Source organism: Microcaecilia unicolor, chromosome 3, assembly GCF_901765095.1.
Source record: "Microcaecilia unicolor chromosome 3, aMicUni1.1, whole genome shotgun sequence".
NCBI lineage: Eukaryota > Metazoa > Chordata > Amphibia > Gymnophiona > Siphonopidae > Microcaecilia > Microcaecilia unicolor.
Genome location: NC_044033.1, coordinates 257855980 through 257877547, shown reverse-complemented (window position 1 = coordinate 257877547; position 21568 = coordinate 257855980). Strand labels below are relative to the sequence as shown.

At 41.6% G+C, this 21568-nt stretch overlaps 1 protein-coding gene across 5 annotated transcripts in view; it reads right to left on the bottom strand.

The window, feature by feature from the left end:
- Positions 1 to 3822: 3822 nt before the first annotated feature.
- The window catches only part of LOC115466641 (RNA binding protein fox-1 homolog 1-like), a 38521-nt gene continuing 20775 nt past the window's right edge, over positions 3823 to 21568 (bottom strand). For 2 of the 5 annotated variants that reach the window (XM_030198023.1, XM_030198024.1), the window contains exons 3-12: positions 10024 to 10167; positions 9118 to 9171; positions 8929 to 9021; positions 8784 to 8841; positions 8605 to 8658; positions 7734 to 7869; positions 7609 to 7648; positions 7040 to 7098; positions 6495 to 6564; positions 3823 to 3961 (exon numbers count right to left, since the gene is read on the bottom strand). In XM_030198023.1, coding sequence (XP_030053883.1) covers positions 3917 to 3961; positions 6495 to 6564; positions 7040 to 7098; positions 7609 to 7648; positions 7734 to 7869; positions 8605 to 8658; positions 8784 to 8841; positions 8929 to 9021; positions 9118 to 9171; positions 10024 to 10167 — 753 coding nt within the window. In that variant the 3' untranslated portion in view covers positions 3823 to 3916. Of the gene's footprint in view, positions 3962 to 6494; positions 6565 to 7039; positions 7099 to 7608; positions 7649 to 7733; positions 7870 to 8604; positions 8659 to 8783; positions 8842 to 8928; positions 9022 to 9117; positions 9172 to 10023; positions 10168 to 15493; positions 15512 to 15541; positions 15573 to 15708; positions 15756 to 21568 lie in introns of those variants that run through there. The other 3 variants (XM_030198026.1, XM_030198025.1, XM_030198027.1) reach the window with 3 other exon arrangements.

The following is a 21568-nucleotide window of genomic DNA, read 5'->3' as shown; positions in this document are numbered from 1 at the left end:
CGCATGTCCGGATAGTAAGCGAGTATTATCGCTGTTCGTACAGCTAGTGACGGTCACAGAGAAAAGGAGACATGCTTAAGTCATGGAGGTGTTTTCACTGAATTCACTGCATGCACCACTTGGCTCTGTGCCTGAGGTCTACAGCCAGGGCAAATTTTAAAAGGCCACTCTGTGAAAGGCATAAACCCTTAACCTGTGAAGGAATTTGAAAATTGCTCCACATTAAAACAAACAGTTAAAGGCATTGATTCAAATTACTCGTACAAGCAGTGCACCAGTAACGTGTAACTTAGACCACAATTCTGAAAGTTACATGTGTACAAATAGCCTCAAAGGAACAACATTCAAACTATTTATGCAGGTACTTTGCCTTTGGAAAACAGAATGTGTGCATGCATGCTTAGAAGAGTAAATAAGATTCCAGTAATACTCTCTACTGAAAATGTGCCCATCCGAAAATAAACCACATACCACCCGACACTAAAAACTCATTCTATAAGAACACTAGTGTGATAATTTGAGTTTTTAGTGCTGGGTGATATATGGCATATGTTGAATGATCAAAAGGTTTTTTGCCTATGACGAAAAATATACCCAACATTTATATATACTCCACCCTTGATATTAACTTATAACTATTGGGTTGGAGGTTGGGCTTGAATCAGAGGCTTTTTCCCTTACCCTTTTAAACAATACGAATGCACCTCACAGAGTTATAATTGTTGTGTTCTTTTGAGAGTTTTTCTTTTGCCAATTATTTTGAGAGTTATATTTATATGACTCGATTTGGTACTCTCTTCCCTTTCATTGGTGATATATTTTGAATGATCCCCACTGCTGAATTTATTAAATTGCATTGTGTATTTGATTCACAAGAGACAGGTATAGAATAGAAACAATAGGTGTAGCACTTGAAAGTAATATAATTCAGGGATAGGAAGCTTTAAAGCAAAATGAGAGTTTTTCAATATTAGAGAAGTCAAGGACAGAAAGAGCACAGATCTAAAAGTAGAAATGCAACAGTTTTCCAGAGAGTTTCTGGGTGCTACATGTAGCTTTGTAAGGAACAGTACAGTTTTCAAGGAGAAGAGGGTATGACATGCAGTTCCAGAGCAGAAATGCAACAGTGTTCCAGAGCAGAAATGCAACTGTGTTCCAGAGAGCTTCTGAGTACTACATGCAGCTTTATAAGAAACAGTACAGTTCTCAAGGAGAAGAGGGTATGACATGCAGTTCCAGAGCAGAAATGCAACAGTGTTCCAGAGAGCTTCTGAGTACTACATGCAGCTTTATAAGAAACAGTACAGTTCTCAAAGAGAAGAGGGTATGACATGCAGTTCCAGAGCAGAAGTGCAACAATGTTCCAGAGCAGAAATGCAACTGTGTTCCAGAGAGCTTCCGAGTACTACATGCAGCTTTATAAGAAACAATAAAGATCTTGAGAAGAAACAGTACATCATGCATTTCCAGAACAGAAAACAGGTCTAGAGGAGACATTAAACAGTATTGCACATAGTTTTAGAGCAGAAATGGAGACCTGCAGATAGATTTACAGACAACTTTTGAACAAAAATAGTTTGAATAGAAATGTCAAAATGACAGATAGTTTTAAAGTAGAAATGACAGTATTACAGGTAACTTTAAAGAAAAAAAATGTTACCGGTTTACCCTAGAAGTGATGAAGTATTACAGGAAGATTTAGAGCAGAAATAATACAATTTAGAATAGAAGACAGTAACATATACAGTGTTGGAATAGAACTGATACACTTTTACAGTAAAAATTACAGTATCCACAGGCAGTTTTAGTGCTAAAATGAGTAGAAACCAAGTATTACAGCTTCAGAACAGATGGGTTACAATTCCAGAAAAAAAAAAAAACAGTAAGTGGTACAGCAGATACAGAGCAGAAGAGATATACTTCTAGACTGAAAAAAGTGTTACCAGTAGAAAGAGAGCAGAAGTGATAGAGTTCTAGAGAAGACATGACACGTACCAGCAGATATAGGACAGAAGGGTTACAGTTCCAGAAAAGAAATGACAGCGTTACAAGCAGATAAGAGCAGAAGGGTCACAGTTATGAAGAAGAAATGGCTGTTACATGCAGAAACAGTGCTGAAGGGGATATTGTTCTAAGGTAGATATGACAATGTTACTAATCGATATGGGACAGGGGTTACAGTTCTAGAAATGATATGACAGCTATGAGCAGATATAGAACAGAAGGGATATTGTTCTAGAGAAGACATGACTGTTACAAGAGAAGAAATGACAGTGTTACAGATAAACATAGAGCAGAAGGGTTACAGTTCTAGAGATATAGAGCAGGAGGACTATTGCTCTAGATAAGAAATGACATGTGAGAAGCAGATATAAAGCAGAAGGATTACAGTTCTACAGAAGGAATGATACAAGCAGATGTAGGGTCAAAGGAATACAGTTCTAGAGAAGACACGAGTGTTACAAGCAGATATACAGCAGAAGGGTTACATTCTAGAGAAGAAATTGCAATTTTATATGCTGTAAATCTACTGAGGTAAAACACTTCTACAGTAGACATGAAGCAGTGTAAGAAGCAGGTTTGGAACAGATATGGTACAGTTGTAAAGAAGAAATAACAGTTTTATAGGCAGATGTGTGGCAGACAGTGTCTTCTACACAGCTTTCACATAGAAATAACAGCTAGCTAAACGAGGTGACAGGTGAAGCCTGGAACAGTTTTCAACGTTGTTAGTAGGGAATTATTCTGGACAAAATCCTCAGGCAGATATTCGCTGCCACTGATACCCTTTATAAGCACAAGAGATTTCATCATTTCTGACTGAAAATTTTCATCCAGAAGTAGTAGAAATTCTGTGCAACACCATGCTGGAAACCTTTTGCACTAATAAATCCAATGCTAATTATTATACATCATGGGAGAGTCCATCCAATTTGGGATTCCAGTGCCGATAAATAATTAGATTCCCTGGCTTTCTCGTCTTTCCATCTAGAAACCCGTCATTTGTAGATAGCTAGTAATACTAAAATCTTATTTATCCCACATATGAATAATATTTAAAAAGGAATAAGGAGCCCTAGCCATTTGCATCTTCCTGCACTAAACCACAGGGCACCTACAGCAAAGACTGAAATTAATCAAAGGCACAGAAAGATATTTTGGCTCCTCTGGGGGTTTTCTTGGCTCCTAGTTTTGGTTGTGCCCAGTGGACTAAGCTGCTGTGGGAACAGCCCTGCTTCACCCGCTCGCTGTATGGCTAATGCTCCCCTAATTCTGACTAGGTGGTCTCCAGGGCTTTTCATTGAAAACCACAATCGTCAGTGGTCTCTGCCGAACCATCCTAAACTAACCCCTGCTCCGACATTATTAAAAGCAGCTGGAATTTCTGGTTCCTACCTGATAATAAGCTTTTACAAAAGTTGTATGAAGGGAAAGCATTTTCCCTGCCTATCCTATAAATCATTTGTTATGCAAGAAGATTTTCAGAAGCAACTCCTCCGTGTCTGCATCTGTGCTGTCTCTTTAGTTTGGAGAGATGAGGTTTTAGTTGGATTGAGGCAGAAGTAGAAGAAAGTTTGGTTTCAGTAGGCAACAGATGGGTTTCCCATTACACCACAGAACAGTGTGTGAAAAGGACATTGAAGCCCCAGGCCAGGTCCTCCTGCAAGGTTTTCCCTCACCAGTGGAAGATATCTATCAGCTGACCAGGCTCTCAGAAAAAGGTTTGGTAATCGAAAATTCCTAAGTCTCTATGAAATTCACCCATACTGTACTCCAGCGTTTAGGCAGTCGTGTTTTCAGAGAGGTTGAAAGATAGGTGCATCAGTAAATTGCTAAATATGTTCTCAAAACTTCCCCTCTCGTTTTCTTGAGGACGGCTGCGGCCATGTTGACGAAACCAGGAGGTACTTGATCCTTAGTAAGGTGTGAAGCGGCTGTAGCCCCCTCGATAAAGACTAGCCTAGAAGAGAAAGTAAAGACCATTAGAAAAACAGAGCAGAAATACACAGACATTACTCACACCCACTGTATCTCTCTCTCACCTCATTACCTTGCTGTCTCCCATCTTTCTCTCTCCACCTCCTTTACCCTCACCTCTCTGCCTGTCCTCTTGCTTTCTCACAGCCCTCTCTCATTTCTGTCCTCCTTCCTTACCCTCACCACCTCACTTTCTCCCTCACCTTTCTGTCTGTCCTTTTTTTCTCACAGCCCTCTCTCACCTCTCCGACTGTCCTTTCTTTTTTTTCTCTCAGCCCTCTCTTATTTCTCTCCTCCTTCCTTACCCTTCCCACCTCACTTTCTCCCTCACCTCTCTGCCTGTCCTCTTGCTTTCTCACAGCCCTCTCATTTCTCTCCTTTTTTACCCTCACCACCTCACGTTCTCCCTCACCTCTCAGACTATCCTTTCTTTTTTTCTCACAGCCCTCTCTCACCTCTCCAATTGTCCTTTCTTTTTTTTCTCACAGCCCTCTCTCATCTCTGTCCTCCTTCCTTACCCTCACCACCTCACTTTCTGCCTCACTGACTGGAAGAAGGGAGGGAGGGAGAGACGTCAATCCCATGGCATTGACTGGCTACATTCCACCAGCAGTGAAGGACAGAAGGATGACCCCTACCCCTAGGACAATGATTGGCTACACTCCACCAGTGGAAGGACAGGAGGATGACCCTCTACTCCTGGGACATTGGTTACACTCCATCGGCAGTGAAGGCAAGAGGTTGACTATTACCCCAAGTCTCATTCTGCTTTTCTGGATCCACGGAATCTTAGTGGAGATTGGGTGGCAACACTGGTAATTGGGAAGCAAAACCAGTGAGGGGCAGATTCTACGGTCTGTACCCTGAGAATGGCAAAGACAAATATAAAGTATTGTATACTATGTAAAATGAGTTTATCTTGTTGGGCAGACTGGATGGACTGTACAGGTCTTTACTATGTTACTATCCTGAGGATGGAATACCACTGTTTACAGAAGGTATATTTTTTGCTGAGGTCTTAGACTCGGGTGGGGCCATGGAAGGTCCTGTAGCAGAAATTTCTTCAGATAGTTTAAATGTCTCAGCTTTTTTACTAAGTCCTCAGGATGAGGTAACATTGAGGGTTACACCTTGTGTGGTCCCCTTTGTGTTCTTGCAAGATAAGAAGCTTTGCGTAGGCTTTATTTGAGGTGAACTACTTCTGTCATGTTTCTGGGAGAAAAACTTTGGCTATTTCCTGATGTGTCTAGAAAACGTTTCTTGATATCAGGAGCAAGGTATCCGTTAAGATTTTAGTGCATTTTCACAATACAGTGTATCATTTTGGCTCCCTATCCGTTTTCGCATTCTGTTCAAGCTTCTTCTGCTGACCTATAAATGTATTCACTCTGCTGCTCCCCAGTATCTCTCCACACTCGTCCTTCCCTACACCCTTTCCCGTGCTCTCCGTTCCATGGATAAATCCTTCTTATCTGTTCCCTTCTCCACTACTGCCAACTCCAGGCTTCGCTCCTTCTGTCCTGCTGCACCCTATGCCTGGAATAGACTTCCTGAGCCCCTACGTCTTACATCATCCTTGACCATCTTTAAATCTAGTTTAAAAGCCCACCTCTTTGATATTGCTTTTGACTTGTAACCCACTTGCCTCCACCTACCCTCCTCACCTCTTTCCTCTACAAATTAATTGCTTTGTTTGCTTTATTTTTGTCTGTTAGATTGTAAGCTCTTTGAGCAGGCACTGTCTTTCTTATATGTTTGTGCAGCGCTGTGTACGCTTTGTAGCGCTATATAAATGCTAAATAGTAGTAGTAGTAGTACTTCTTACTCTGATAGTAGGGATAGATATATTAATGGTGCAAGATCTTATTATGTAATTATTTTTTTCTGCCTCATATGATTTTCTTGGACCACCTCCTCCTCGATTGTGGACTATAGTTACCAATATAACATCATATTTAATTATTTCCTTGAGACTATTTTTGTCCTGTTGGATGATTAACGGTTAATTTCTGTGCAGAGTTATGCTTTGTAATTATTTGGAATTGTGGAAATAAAAGAATTTTTTTTAAAAATCATGCAATATTGAGAAAGTAACAGATACACAGAAAAAAACTGCAAAAGAAGTCTAAGAAGACGGGATGAGGGTTTAGTCCAGTTCTTAAATTTAGCACTTTCAGGCCACAGCCTCGCACCAGGGTTTACTGGCTTAACTTTCTCCAGGGATTTCATTTGCCTTCTCACAATTACAGGAAATTAAACCCTTAAATAAAGGATGACGAGCTCTGGGATGTTTTATGCTGCTTCAGGGCACCAAGTCCTGCACTCTAGAACACTCAGTATTAAATAAAATAATTTCAGAGAATAAAAATCCATCGTTCCTTAAACAGATTGAAATGTATTGCTTTTCAAACAAGCATTTGCTTGATTATAAATGTATACATTTTCATTAAAAAAAAAATCCATTGTTCCCCAGACAAATAAAATTTCCAAGCGTTTCTTAATATCACTGTACTCACCATTGTGCCGACTCCGTATGCCGGCCCCACTGCATGATGATAGGGATCTGCTGTGTAAACACGTCCAAACCTGCAGAAGGAAGAGCCATTTCCAGGGTTAGGAGGAAATAGACAGTTTCTCGTTAATGGTTTGTCCCACCAGACTGCATATCGCTGAGGTACTAATGACTTTTCCCAGAGTTAAACCCTAAAATGTTTGCTATCAGAATTATGTCACTACATTGCAGAAGGGAGGTTTCAGCAGTTTGTGCTGGTGACGTCTGTGTGTTTGTGAAGAAAACGCCAGGGGAACTATCTTCTTGAATTTGACAGCACACAGGGAAAGAGAAATTAGGTACTGCTGCTGCTCCAGAGGGTACCAGGTCACTCTAGGGAAAGGCAGGCAGGGGAGCTGGAGAGGTGGCAGGGGGAGAAGGAATACAGTAGAGATTAACAGTTTGTAAAAGTGAAGCTCGGGCAGGACTGTCTCTCTTCCTAAGCAGTTATGTGGATGTAATTTTGGCATTTATGTACTGCACTGTAGCCATATCATTTTTTGTACTTACCCGTCACTGTACGCTGTCGCTGCTGCTTGTGGCTGTGCAACACGATAGGTTGTGTAACCCTGAAAAAGAGGTCACATGTATAACATGTCAGCAGATGTAAATGATAGGCCAGAAGTCTCCCTGCCCCCAGTCCAGGGCTTCCAGGCTTTGGGATAAACAGAGAAAGAGGAGCCCAAATTTCTTTCCCTTCTCCAGATACTGCCCTGACATAGACACTGGAGAGAGTAGGACTCAGCATCGCTGCTCTCTGTAAAATTATTTATTTGGATTTAGCTCACATCTTTTTCTAGAGTAGCTCAAGGTGAGTTACATTCAGGTACACTAGGAAATCCTCTGTGCCTGGAGGGCTCACAATCTAAGTTTGTACCTGAGGCAGTAGAGGGTTAAGTGACTTGCCCAAGATCACAAGTAGCCGCGCAAGGGGGGGGGGGGGTTGAACTCAGATTCCCTGGTTGTCTGCCTCGTGCTATCACCGTTAGGCTACTCCTCCACTCACAACATTCAGTAAGACACACAGATACATGCTCTGGATGTTACCCTTAGTTACTAAGTCTTCAGAAAGTACTTACATACATATCAGTAGTGTACAGGCCATCCTGGCAAAGCACACTGAGGAAAGAAAAACAGTGGCGTGTTGTAATATCTGTATATTCCCTGAAAAGATGGGTACTCTGGACACAAAACACTCGCTTACCTTCCATAGGCTGGAACTGGAGAAGACGTGGCTGTCCCTGCTCGAATTGTGCTGTACACGGCTCGCCCACGACCCCGAAAATGGCCTCCTCTGTACGCCAAGGCAGGGGCAACCACTGGGTATGGGATACTGGCCACTGAGAGAAAAAAAATGAAGAAAAAGCACAACATTTATAATGGAGCACCTATAAAAATGGCCAAAACGTGCCTATTTTATACGTGCAATAGAGAGGCCTCTAGAAAAATTAGCTCTCAGAACTGTCCCCCATCCACACCAATGTTTTCCCACAAATTAACAGCTTTTCTACAGCAGGTGCAATTCTGTATTTGTACTGTATGCCTGCGTTTTATAAAACACACACATAGCTCACAACACCAATATCCCCAGGAACTATATACACACAGCTCATACCAGCACCTCCAGGAACAAATCTTCAGCAGACACAACTCTGTGTGTGTACTGTGTGCCTGCGTTTTATAAGATGCAGCAGGTGAATTTCTAGGCCGTTCTTCACCCTTACAAATTTGCAATTACCATTTCCTGTTTAAAGTGTGCTTTACGGTCTATATTGAAAACGCTTCATAAAGATGCCTCCTTCATGAGCAAGAAAGAATTAAAGGGTTTTGAAAGCATTCCCTAGAATATACATCCATAATGACACAGTTGTCCAAATTAATGCCTGCCTTTAGGTACACTGTGCAAGAGAAGGAAAGGATGCCCTCTCCACCCTCAGGGAATCACAGCAGAAGTGAAGTGCTGGCCCTTAGGGTAAAGAAGGCACCAGACAGGACATGTTCCTCCATGTATCTTCCGAGAAATCCACTGCATGATGCAGAAGTTACAGCCTGGGACATTTCAGACTTGTACCCACCTGTGTAAAGGTCTGGAGCATACACAGTGCTGACGACTGGGTTTATTTTCCATCCTAGAAGCCAAGAGGGGCACAAAGAAGAGTCCAGGAGTTTGAAAGCTTCCAAACATTGCTGAAATTAGATCAGAAGTGAAACACCCTCAGAGCCGTCTACCAGATTACCCGGCAGTCTGACATACCGTTTACTACTGAGGGTTGTGACTTCTTGGTGACCACCCGAGCTGTTGCATTATTCACCTAAAGGGTAAAACACAAGGTGGTCAGGGAGAGTGAAAGGAGTTTCCTAAACTGTGTCAGAGCTTTGCAGAATGAGAGGCTGCGGACCTCTATCTTCCGACCCTCCACGATAGTGCCGTTCAGTTTCTCCCGGGCTCGGTCTGCATCCGCACTGCTCTCAAAGGTGACAAACCCAAAGCCCTAGGGGTGAGAAGAGAGAAAAAAGCCCTTCACTCACAGCCAGTGATGTGATACACACAAAAAACACAGAGACAGCAGCCAAGAGAATCACGTTACCTTTGATCCACGTTCATTGAAGATTATTTCCACATCCGATATTTTTCCAAATTGCTGTATAGAAAAAGAAAAGAGTTTGTGAGCATCTGAAGTCAGTGTAAATGAAAGTTTCTATCCAATATAAGCAGCAGACTGCATAGATCATGTCGCCTTGTAGCTTTCACTGAAGCATAAATATGGATGCGCTGCCCTCTGCCGCATGCAGACAGTGGCTCTAGACTGCCCCCTGCTGAGCTCAATACGCAGAGCAGACGCACTCTCAGCTTTTCTATCCAGGCTTCATTCCATCATTCACCCATTTAAAAGCAAGACATTAGGACTTGTTTAAAGGAAAGACAAACAACTTACACATTTCCACACCCTTCACCGAGAATGTGACAAACCTAGAATCTGAAAGGAGATTCCTGCTCCCACAATTACCAGAAACAAATCCTTTTAAAATTCTGCAAAGACCTTAGACTCAGAGCTTCCTGTATTAAAAATCAGCCTCGTTCTCATTTAAGACCTTCAGTTTGAAGAACCAAATGCTATTGCTGGTTCTAGATCCCTCTAAGCCCCAGACTAGAAAGAGATCATTTCACAAGTCCAGAAGCAGAGAAAAAGAGAGCATTTTATACTTCAGGAGAAGAGACAACCTTGCAATGAAATATCAGAAGAGCAGACATTACGCTATAGGGACTCGTTCACTTCTCATTTTGCTCTATGCACACATTGCAGTTCTCTAGGGCAGGCAGGGATCACACTGTCTAACATGGAAATCTGGTGATATTTCATCGGAAAGAATGGTTTTCTTATGTGTTTGATTGTCAGACATAACCATTTACTATTCTGAATCAGTGCGGTCATGTGACCTCAGGGGTAGAATTTGCACCAGGAGCGTCTCCCTGTAGCCCCCGCCTCACTCACCCCAAACATCTGGCGCAGGTCTGGGTCTCGGAAGCGGAAAGGGATGTTGGAAACGTGCAGGCGCTTGGGTGCAAGGTTATTGTCGTCACTCTCAGGACCCTGAGGCTGGAGAGGCACATTGGACTGTGACGTGTCTTCTGGTCGCTGAAAGGTACAGTAAAACAGACAGAAGGCAGTGGACACAGTTCCAATGCATCAAGATTTATCCCTCATTCCTAATCAGAGAGGTTAAAACTAAAAAACCAATTGCTTTTCAAAGGTGACAAGAACAATTCAACAGGAAACCTCACCAGACTTTAATCAGATCTGAGGCACAACCCTAATGTCTCACCCCCGCCACCCACCCACACCCCATTCTCCCATCTACGGTCTTGCAAATTCTCCTGTCAAAAGGATTGCAGATGCTACATTCAACACAACTTACTTACCCCACTCTGGACATCGGGAAGACACTTACTCTTTACTGGGGTTGTTAAGAACATAAGAACAGCCATACTGGGTCAGACCACAGGTCCATCTACCCAGTATCCAGGGAAAAGTACCTGCTACAGTCCGAAAAAGGGACAAGATCCCATGTTACTGACCTTGGGATAAGCAGTGGCTTTCTCCAGGTCTACATTAACAGCAGCTTATGGACGTTTCCTCCAAGAATGTGTCCAAACCAAATTCCAGAGCTTCATTGTGGTGTGTGAAAAAATGTTCTCTCCTATTTATTTTAAAAGTAGTACCATGTAACTTCATGGAGTGTCCCCTGGTCTTTGCACTTTTTGAAAGCATAAACAATGGATTGACATTTACCCGCTCTACGCCACTCATCACTTCATAGACCTCTGTCATATCCCCCTCACTTCAAGCATCCACCGAAAGGCATTTTGGCACTTCTCAAAGGAACTTATGCAAAACTGTGAAATTTATAGCAAAGCTATTCAAATAGGTCTGTCTTAACATACCTAGAACTCTGCGGCACATAGATTATATACCTCATTCTAATTTTCTTCTACCAGAACAAATAAGAGTTTCACTAGTGAAAGCTGTGCCCGGCAGGATGTGAAACACGGTGGCAGCGTGAAGCTGCTCCTGTCTCTTTACTGTAACCTGCTCTGTCTGCTGTACACATGAAGCTGTCATATAAAACACAGCATGTACAGACATATCCCTCACTCCTAAAGCACCTCTGCCTTACCCTTACACATATACTCCGATGAAACTCATATCTGAAAACTTTAGCAGCTAAATAGGGAGAAAACCTTTTAACAGCAGATTTCTCCAGGTGTGTCCTTTAGAATGTCATTCATGAGTGAAAACACTGCGCCCAGACCCAAAAGAGATTCTTATCAACGCTCACCCCATGATGTCCCAGCTGTCTCTGTGCCATCTGCAGTGCCAAAAACACACTTTCTCTTCACTACATGGCTCTGTGTGCTAAGTTTCAAATGTATGTCGGAAAGATTTATAACTGTTGGTGTCATTAACAAGAAACAAGATTCTACACAAGATGTCTTACAGGAAAAAAAATGACTAGAAGGCAAAAATGTATGTGGAAGAGAAATGAAAATTTTGTACAATGACTGTATGTAGCGCTGTGGGATGAGTAGTCACTGATAGAACTTGTGTGTGTGTGTGTGTGATACAAGCCTCATGTTTTTTTTCTTTGGGGGGGGGGGGGTCAGTATGTCAGTTGAGTGATAAAGCCTCATGTTTTTGGGGGTGTGTGTGTGTGTTGAGTGATAAGCCTTAAGTCTTGGGGGGGGTCAGTGACTATGTCAGTTGAGTGATAAAGCCTCATGTTTTGGGGGGGCTGGTGTGTATGTTGAGTGTGTTTCAGGTGAATGATACAAGACATGGTTTTTTTTGGGGGGGGGTCAGTGCCTATGTCAGTTGAGTGATAAGCCTCATGTTTTGGGGGTGAGTGTGTTGAGTGATAAGCCTTATGTCTTTTTTTTTTGGGGGGGGGGGGGTCAGTATGTCAGTTGAGTGATAAAACCTCATGTTTTGGGGGGGGTTGGTGTGTATGTTGAGTTATAAGCCTCATGTTTTGGGGGGATTGGTGTGTTTCAGGTGAGTGATACAAGCCTCATGTTTTTTTTTCTTGGGGGGGGGGGTGTCAGTGAGTATGTCAGTTGAGTGATAAAAGCTCATGTTTTGGGTGTGTGTGTGTGTGTGTGTGTGTGTGTGTGTTGAGTGAGCGATATACGCCCTTCTATTGACATTCCACTCTCTGCAGTGTATGAATTACACACCAATATACTGATGTTACAGCACAGGAGAGAGACAAACTCAGCACACGAACACACCTGTCTCCCACATCCCAAGATGAAGCAGCAGCATCAGTTCCAGTGTTAAGCCTTCTATGGACTCTATCTACAGGAAAACCATTAGTTAGAAATTACCCTAGTAGGGGGTTAGTAATGAGGACAGGAAACTCCAGTGCATACAATTTTAGTGTTTGAAAGCAGGAATGCTCACACAGGTACAAATCCTCTTAAACTGGATCTTTTCCAAGGCTCAACATTCCTAGACATTCCATCCCTACAGCCGAGGAAGCAGCCCTGATGTGTGGAATTAGTTTTCTCTGTGAAATGCCAGGTCATAGTGAGCTATTCTGTACCTGTGCTCTGTCCGTTTATCCCACGACCCCCATGCAGAGAGCTTGATTCTATACAAGTCCTCAAATTTAAGCCATTCCACAATGCACAGATACAAGATGCCAGGTGGCTACATATTCACAAATACCATCTCTTGCATAAAATGTAATGCTGTGACAGAGAAAGGCGTACATTCAAGAGAACGTGTGAACCGATTTAGAAAGGATGGAAAACGCCCAGAGGGGGGAAAAGAAAAGAATAGAAGTAGAACTTGTCTTTAACATCTTGCTCAATTTCGGAATCTAAGGGGCTTCAGAAGACAGCACAGTGGATTCCACGGAGGAGAGACCCAGACACTGCAGGATTGCTTTAGTCTGCTCTATACATTCATCACAACCTCATGTGACCTTTTAATCTGCAGCCAGAACACAGATAAAGAGCGACCCTCAAGCCCATCCTGCAGACATGGGGCAGGATGAAGGGATTATTCCACTATCTGGCACATCCTTTCAAAGCCTTGCAGTTATGCTTTCTGGACACACCTCATGTCACAGGGGACACCAAAGCCTGACTAAAGTTGAGCTTGCTGGTGGGCTTGGGGAACCCTCCGAAGTTTCATCCTGAGCCCTCTTCTGGCAGTAAACAGCCAGCTGGGTTTTCAGGATTACCATGATGAATATGCATTATTATGAGACAGATTTGTGTGTGTGTGTCCCGCTGAGTGAAAAAGTACCAAAAGTGGGGTATGTGACTTATTTGTACCACAAGAAAGAGGAATATCAACTGTATAATCCTGCAAAAATTCAGCCTCCAGTATGGACTAATTATTTGTTTAAAACATGAGAAACATTTAATAATAACAAAGTAATTAACCCCAGAAATCACATACCCCACTTTAGGTACCTGCAGGTTTTATGCTGCAGAACATGAAAAATATCAAAGTTGTGAAAGAAATGGCATCAGCCCTGGCTGCTGACCCTGTAGTACACAAAACTCTCAAAAATGAAAGTTGCCCCTCAAAACTTGTATAGCCTTTATCTGTGTTATTTCTTACCCCGCTTTTGGTATTTCACACATTATATATATATATATATATATATATATATATATATATATATGTATATGTTGGAGATTCCACTCTATATAAATCTCTCTCATGCATATTCATTGTAGTAATGCTGGAAAGCTGACAGGCTGGATTTTTCCCCTATTACTGGTACTGTTCTCATAGCTTTGCTCCCACTGCTTTGTCTTTTAGCCTCCTTTAAACACATTCATTTGGGAATCAGTGTTCATGGCAGCACAAGGATGACCTGTCCATTCAATTTCACAAATACATTTAGCTTTGATAAGGTGGTAGCTTCTAAATACTAACTAGACAAACGTCAGAAATCAGACCATTAAAAGACCAGGCAGAGCTGTGTAAAAAATGCAGCCAGTCTGTGTTTTCCCTGCTCTGAAATAAATATTTTATTCCCAAAAAGCTAAAAGAGAAAAGTGTTTTTCAGAAAAGTGTATTGCCAGCTAAACCATGTGCAAAATGCCCTCTGGATCAGGGATGAACTTGCACGGCTTAGGCCAGATTCCTGGTGCGCTGTCCATACACTTTTCCTCCCACAACTTTTGCTGTTTGAGAAGCTGAGAGAAAGTTATTTTAGCATAAGATGTTTCCAAGCAATTTATTTTTTAGCTCTGCATTTTAAAGTTCAGACCTTGGCCCGTTTTGACATTTCCACTCTTCACTTTTCTCTCTTTTACAGTTTCTGCCAGGAGGAGTCCAGGTACATTTTTCCCTTCATTTGGTTCTCTCTTGCAGAAATAAACCCAGCTAAGCAAATAGAGATGACACAGGCTAATGCCTGTTTAACCCTGTCATGTCTTGAAACCACTACTGGTCATTGGGGGCTACGGTCTGTGTTTCTGTTTTAGAGGGCCCAGAGAATACTTTTTCTTTTTCACTGGCTGAAATATGGGAAAAAATGGTAATCTAGGACAATGGTTCTCAAACCTGTCCAGTCAGTCAGGTTTTCAGAATATCCCCTAGGAATATGCATAAGATAGTGTAGGCCAGAGGCAGGCAAATCTGTCTCGCATCTATTGTTTTTGGATATGCTAAAAACTGGACTGGATGGACACTTTGAGAAACACCATTTTCTAGAACGTGCATAATAAAATGTTTGTTGCCCACACAAAGTGTCATCTCTGAATTTCTACAAATTCACACTTATCTTGCCTCTCAGATGAGTTTCATTTTAGAGGCTGACAGAGGCTCTTGTGTATTATTCCTAAACCCTTAATTTTTGCCCCCACACAATTCACTCACGTTCTAGATCATTCTTAAGGGATATTTCCCACCAGAGAGATTCCTTTCCTGTCTCAGTGGCTGCAGTGTTGTGGGTAAATAAATGACTAAGATGTCAGATTCATAACTCATTGATGATGCTTTTTCTCCCATTATATGTGGGGAGAGAACTTGATGCATCATACCATAGGTAGAATTAATTTTCTTTGCTGGGAACCAAAATAAATTTTACATAAAGCCAAGCTTTCTGCTTGAATTATGTCCTTTTCTGAGCTATAACTGTGAGTCCCAAACTGCAGGACTCCACTGTGCAGTCAAAAATCTCTGTGAACACAAACCTTCTGTCCCAGACAATTTCTGCAGACCTGACAGCCAACTCCAGAACAAGGTTTCTTGTAAAGACAAGTTCAGCAAAGATATGAACAAATGGGCAAGCAGAAGACTGCAAGAAAAAAAGCCAGTCAGGGTTTTGGGGGGGGGGGGGGGGGGGGGGTGCAGATGAGTCTCGAAACAGGCAATGTGCTCCAAAGTGAGTATAATTACTGAAATTCATGAGATTAATATAAAAGGGAAGAGAGGTTACAAGAGCGCAAGATGCCTGCTGAAAACCTGAGGCTGATGGAAGTCTCACCACCGATGGTCTTAATACCCAGGGATGGCCGCTAGACCAGGAGAAGAGGAAAAGGAGGGAAGGCGTTAAAAACAAAAAAAAAAAAAAACAGAGACAGAGAGAGTCATTCTGCAATCAAATCAAATCAATTAATTAGCACATGTCTAGCAATTCAGAAACTGTCTTACAGCTTGAAATTCTGTCTTGTGCAGTGCTGAAGCAGAAAACAGCTCAGGCTATTTCCTCTTTCCTGCATTTACTACACACTTTCAGCAGTTTTCAGACATGTTTTCTTTCCTGCTAACCTGCAGGTCTTGCACAGCTGGGACAGTTGAAGTCAGAGCTTAATCAGTAGAGAAAAAAATGGGTAGCTGTGGAAAAAAGGAAGAGGGGGTGGGCGAGCAGAGGGGCTGGTTTAGAGAGCAGAGAGCCCTGCCCTAGACTCACCCCCTCACCTCTTCTCGGCTGGCTTCCTGGAGTGGAGGGGCTGGGGCAGACTCCCCTGCTGCTTTGGGGTCTAAAAGAAATGGTGGGCTCTAGGCAGTCCGTTCCCCCTCCCCCCCCCCCCCCCATTCCCATAAATTAAGCCTTGGTTTAAGCTGTTTCTGTCCATATATGAGATGAGGTGGTCTGGCCTGGTCTCTTTGATCCCAGCTCTGCAGTTCCTTACAGCTGCAGTGTCTGTCAGACTAGTGACAGCAAGAATGTGCTTCTGTTGGAAAAGCAGAGATAACAGATGGCTGAGGGGACCCAGGAAACATGATCAGTGACAGCTGCCAGGACAGAAAGCCACTTCCCAATATGGACAAAAAATGCCTCTCTTCCAACACCCACCTTCCTGAAATAGGCACAGCAAAATACAGAAAGTAAAGAGGTGAGGGGAAGGGGAAACGACCCAGAACCGGACACTAGCTGGTTACAAATAATCAGATATACAGGATGATGGAAAGCCAATGTGTACATCAACTGCAAGACGTGTTGCCTGCACACTGCTAAGCGTCACATTATCTGCAGTATTTGTAACACATTTAACTTTTGGGGGTCACTTTTAGGTTTGCCTGTGCCCAGAATGGATCTACTTACATGTGTAAATCCACAGTAATGAAAAGGGTGTGTTCTGGGCATGATCTAGCCAGAGGTGTAGCTAGGTGGGGGTGCAAGAGGAGCAGCTGCTCCCCCAAGTGAATTTTGAATAAAATGCTGCCTTTCCAAATCAGCTATTCAGCTTCAGACTGACGCTATTTCACAAAAGCTCAGCTCCCCTTAACATCAAAACCTGGCTACGCTTATGGGTCTAACCAGGACTACAAATGTGATCTAGCCACATCACTAGATACAAAGAGAATTAACAAGCTCATAACACACACAAAGGGACTAACACAGTCTTCACATCCTGTAGCAGGACTTGCTTAACCACTGGGGTGGGTTCGGTGAGAGACAGGGAGAGACGGAGGGATGGACAAAGCAGCTTACACCCTATTAAAATGTTTTATTGTGTATTGTGTTGACATTGCAAGAAGTATACTTTGCCATACTTTGTTTGGTTATTTGAATATATTTACTGCTATAATTGTCTATTGCCTACGTGAAACTTACTTTTGTTGTATACCGCCTTAGGTGACTTTCTTCGAAAAGGCTCTAAATAAATCCCAATAAATAATTAAAATACAAAATCTACGGCATCAGCATTTATAGCTGCTCGGAAGGCGTGTTCTGTGTGTTTGGACCTGGGTCTTGTACACGTGAAAGAGGCGTTAATGCGGTCAGTTTAATTGAGTCTTAGCTTCATGTCCTGTTTTTTTTCTCCTTTACAGTGCTGAGGGATACAGCTCTTTCTTTCGTGAACATGCTTCTTTCCTGCTGGATCTACTGCAGTCTTATACATGTATTTCTCTACATCCTCATATACACTCTTCAAACTGTTCCAGCTTCTGCTCCTACCCAGAGACATGTAGATAGAGAAAGAGTACATCCTAAAATGTGCAGAAACTCGTGTAGCATTCCTGCACAGATTTATTTACACCAACTGCACAGCAGGTATCTGTTTAAGCTGCAAGACCTGTGTCCTGCTGGGTTATAGGGAGACCTATGGCAGGGAGGGAGGGGGGTCATTAACATGCACTAGGATTTTAAAAAAATCCAATAACATGTATTACTTGGCAAATTACCCACTTTCTTGCCTCACTGCCAGTTAGTAAACAGAGGTCTTAGAATGTCATCACTCTGAGGCAGGTATCATCTTCCTGTTATGTCTACATCTAACTTACCTGCAGCTCAGATCTAAAAAGGTGAAAAAAATACAAAAACCGTGTTATGCTTACAACTCATCAGTTCACCTGGTACATACTGCTACACTGCATAATACCTCCAGGTTCAAAGCGGTTTTTACATACAAGAAACCAAATCAAACTCTTGGGATTTCAAGAAGAAACAAACCTACCAAAAAGATTTTTCTTAAAATGAAAATTTACACAAGGACACAGATATTGAAGCCCCAAAATTATGGAAATAAAGATAGTCGGTTGAATATCTTAAATCTCTTTATCCCTTTAATGGAAGGTAACACAAGCAGTACATTGTATCATTGAATGTTTTCACTTATATACACTGTCAGCTAGCACATTTGCTTATTTCCGATCTGACGAAGAAGGGCAACCTTCGAAAGCTAATCAAGAAATGTATTAAGTTATGTCCAATAAAAAAGGTATCATCTTATTTTCTTTTCCATGTTTTATTTTGTTTGATTTCTATTGATAACATTAATAGACTGAAATTGTAAATGAGATAAACAAATAGGCTGGGCCATTGCTGTGAAAGATCTTATAAATTAGGCAAGAAATTTTGAAAAGAATCCACAAGCAGCCAATGTAATTCCATGAACTAGGAGGAAATTCGATCCTTTTTTCTAGAAAAAAAACCCCACATGAATCTAATTGCTGTGTTTTGAATGGCTTGTAACTTGTGAATAGTCTGTTTTGGAGATTACAATAATTTAGCTTTGATAATAGCAATGACTACACTGTTCAAATTCTAAAAATTTACAAATTCACCTTAGATTACAAAGGGAAAAAAGATGGAATTTCAAGAGTAAGAGGCCTGATCTATATCAATATCTTCACTACTGGTGACCAGGACTGCCTGGTCTGATCAACCAATATATGATCAGGATTATTGCCAAACAATAAATATTTGTTTTTTGCAATATTTAATTTCAAGCGATAATGAGACGTCCAAGAACTTAATTGTAGTGAGGCAGGGTTGAGCCTGTCCAGAGAAGAAAAACTGGGATTATAACAGTAACATCACCTGCATAACTACATGTGATGTAACCCCATTGAACCCGAGGAATGCAAATAGACATCAAACAGGGTGGGCGATAATGGGGAGCCCTGGGGAACAGAACAAGGATGGCTCCAACTCTCACATGGAACTCCATTATTCTTCACCCTATATGATCTTAATTCCAGAAACCCCTTAAACCAGTTCAACACATTCCCATCAATACCGATAGGGTTAAGTGCAAAAAGTAGTAATTTTCTACTAAATCAAACGCAGACAAAAGATCAAACCATAGCAGCAAAGCCTTGCCATTTTCACACACAAGATGTCGAGTTATATCCAAAATAGAAAGTACTACTGTCTCTGTGCTTCGGCAGGAGCGAAAACCCGGTTGGGTAGAATGTAAGATATCATAGTTTGTTAAACAGGAGTCCAGTTGAGAACAGACCAAACCTTCCCTGAGTTTAACAAGTAAAGGTATTGAGGCAACAGGTCTATTAGTTCGAAACTATGCCTCTTGATTCTTTTAAATCCTTCAAAATAGGATTAATGATTCTCTCACCCATTCTACTAGGAAAACAGTCCAGTTAAATAGCGAATACAAATACTCATGAGAGGGAGTAATCACCAGAGATGGGAGGAAAGAGTCCAATATACAGCAAGCTTTTGAGTTTCTACCAAAGTCATAAACAGAGTCCAGAGAAAAGGTGAAAACTCTGTCCAAACCCTATCTCCAGGAGATTCTGATTAATGAATTAGAATATCGCAGGTGTCACTCTGAACTGTATTGGAAAATGAGATTCTAACTTGAGGATATCAGTAAAGGCTAGTAAATCCAGGTGATGTCCCTTAGTACTAAATGTAAAACAGTCACCTAATCTTCTAACCAGGAAATGAAGAACAATCCTTCTCAAGCGAATCAGGAAATGGATCAAATAAACCTTCATGAACATCTTTATACTTAGAAGAAAATTTAAGAAACGGTCACCTCCATTCTCCAGTCCATCCTGCCTCACATCTGAAATCTACCTTTGCACAGGCAGGAAGTCGTTTCTTACATACAAAATCTCTTTTCAAGAATAAATCTCTACTCATTTATTAGGATTTGTTTACTGCCTTTTTGAAGGAATTCACTCAAGGCGTGTACAGTAATAAATCAAACATGCAATTACAGCTGTAAAAATATTCAAACAGCAATACAAAGTACGGCATAGTATACTACTTACAATGTCAACAGAATATGTAATAGAACATTTCAATTGACAGTGTAGGGTATAAGCACAGATAGAACATATAGATAGATAAGATAGAGTAACAGGAATAAGAAAATAAGGGACTAATTTAAAGAAAGTTGCAAATGAGGTCCGAAACAAAAAGTCATAAAATTCTACAGCTTTGTCACCCTATTAGCCACCCAGCTCTCTCCGTCTCTCACCCACCCCGCTCTATCCGTCTCTCACCTAACCCACCTCACCCTCTTCCTGTGATACTGTCATTGGAATGCTTTTCTGTTTCACATATATTCTGATATTTGTCAACATTTACTACTACTATTACTTATTTTATAGCGCTACTAGACGTATGCAGTGCTGTAAACTTGTTTGCTTATTTCTGATCTGAATGGTTACTTTTGAAAGCTAATCGAAAAATGTATTTAGTCCAATAAAAGAGGCAGCATTTTTTTTTTTTTTTATTTTATTTGTTACATTTGTATCCCACATTTTCCCACCTATTTGTAGGCTCAATGTGGCTTACATAGTACCGGAGAGGCGTTTGCAGACTCCGGTGTGAACAAATACAATGTGATGTTGTGGTAAGATAAAGTTCATGTGGCAGAGCCACATTAGGAATCGTAGAGTGGAAGAATTGTGTTATGTTTATTACGTGCTTTAGTTTTCTTGTGTAGCCGAGTTCAGGCATTTAGATTGGATCGGTAAGGTATGCCTTTTTAAACAGGCATACAGGCATCTTATTTTCTTGGAAAAGAAAATAAGATGCCTGTATGCCTGTTTAGATAATCCGCAAAAAGCGGAGAACTCAAACGCCCCACGAGAGAATACAGATATGGGAGAAAGTGGGATGTTTGACCACAGAAAACCAAAGACTGGAGGGATGGATTCTTAAAACAGTCTTTGGTTTTCCGTGGTCAAACATCCCACTTTCTCCCATATCTGTATTCTCTCGTGGGGCGTTCCAGTTCTCCGCTTTTTGCGGATTATCTAAACAGGCATCTTATTTTCTTTTACATGTTTTGATTTATTTCTATTTATTCTCTTATAGTAATAGATGTCTCCCTGAGAGACTCATTTATCTTAAGGAGACTGCTTATGGACATTATCTCTCTTATAGTAACAAATGATTCTCACAAGGACACAAAGTCTGTCTTAAGAAGTCTGCTTTTGTTTACATTATTAGGGAAATGGGACTTGATATATTGCCTTTCTGTGGGGTTTGCAACTACATTCAAAGCATAGCATATTCAGGTACTTATTTGTACCTGGGGCAATGGAGGGTTAAGTAACTTGCCCAGAGTCACAAGGAGCTGCAGTGGGAATCGAAGTCGAACCCAGTTGCCCAGGATCAAAATCCACTGCACTAACCACTAGGCTACTTCTCCACTCTCTGTAAGAGTAAACATCCACATCAGTATTTTCAAAACCTACGTTTCAGATGTGTTTTTATGCTGCTGTTCTACAGTGCATCCAAATCTCAAGGGGGCACATCGGGGAGGGGTGTTAAGGGCAGCATTTGGGCGTCCCTAAGACTTGG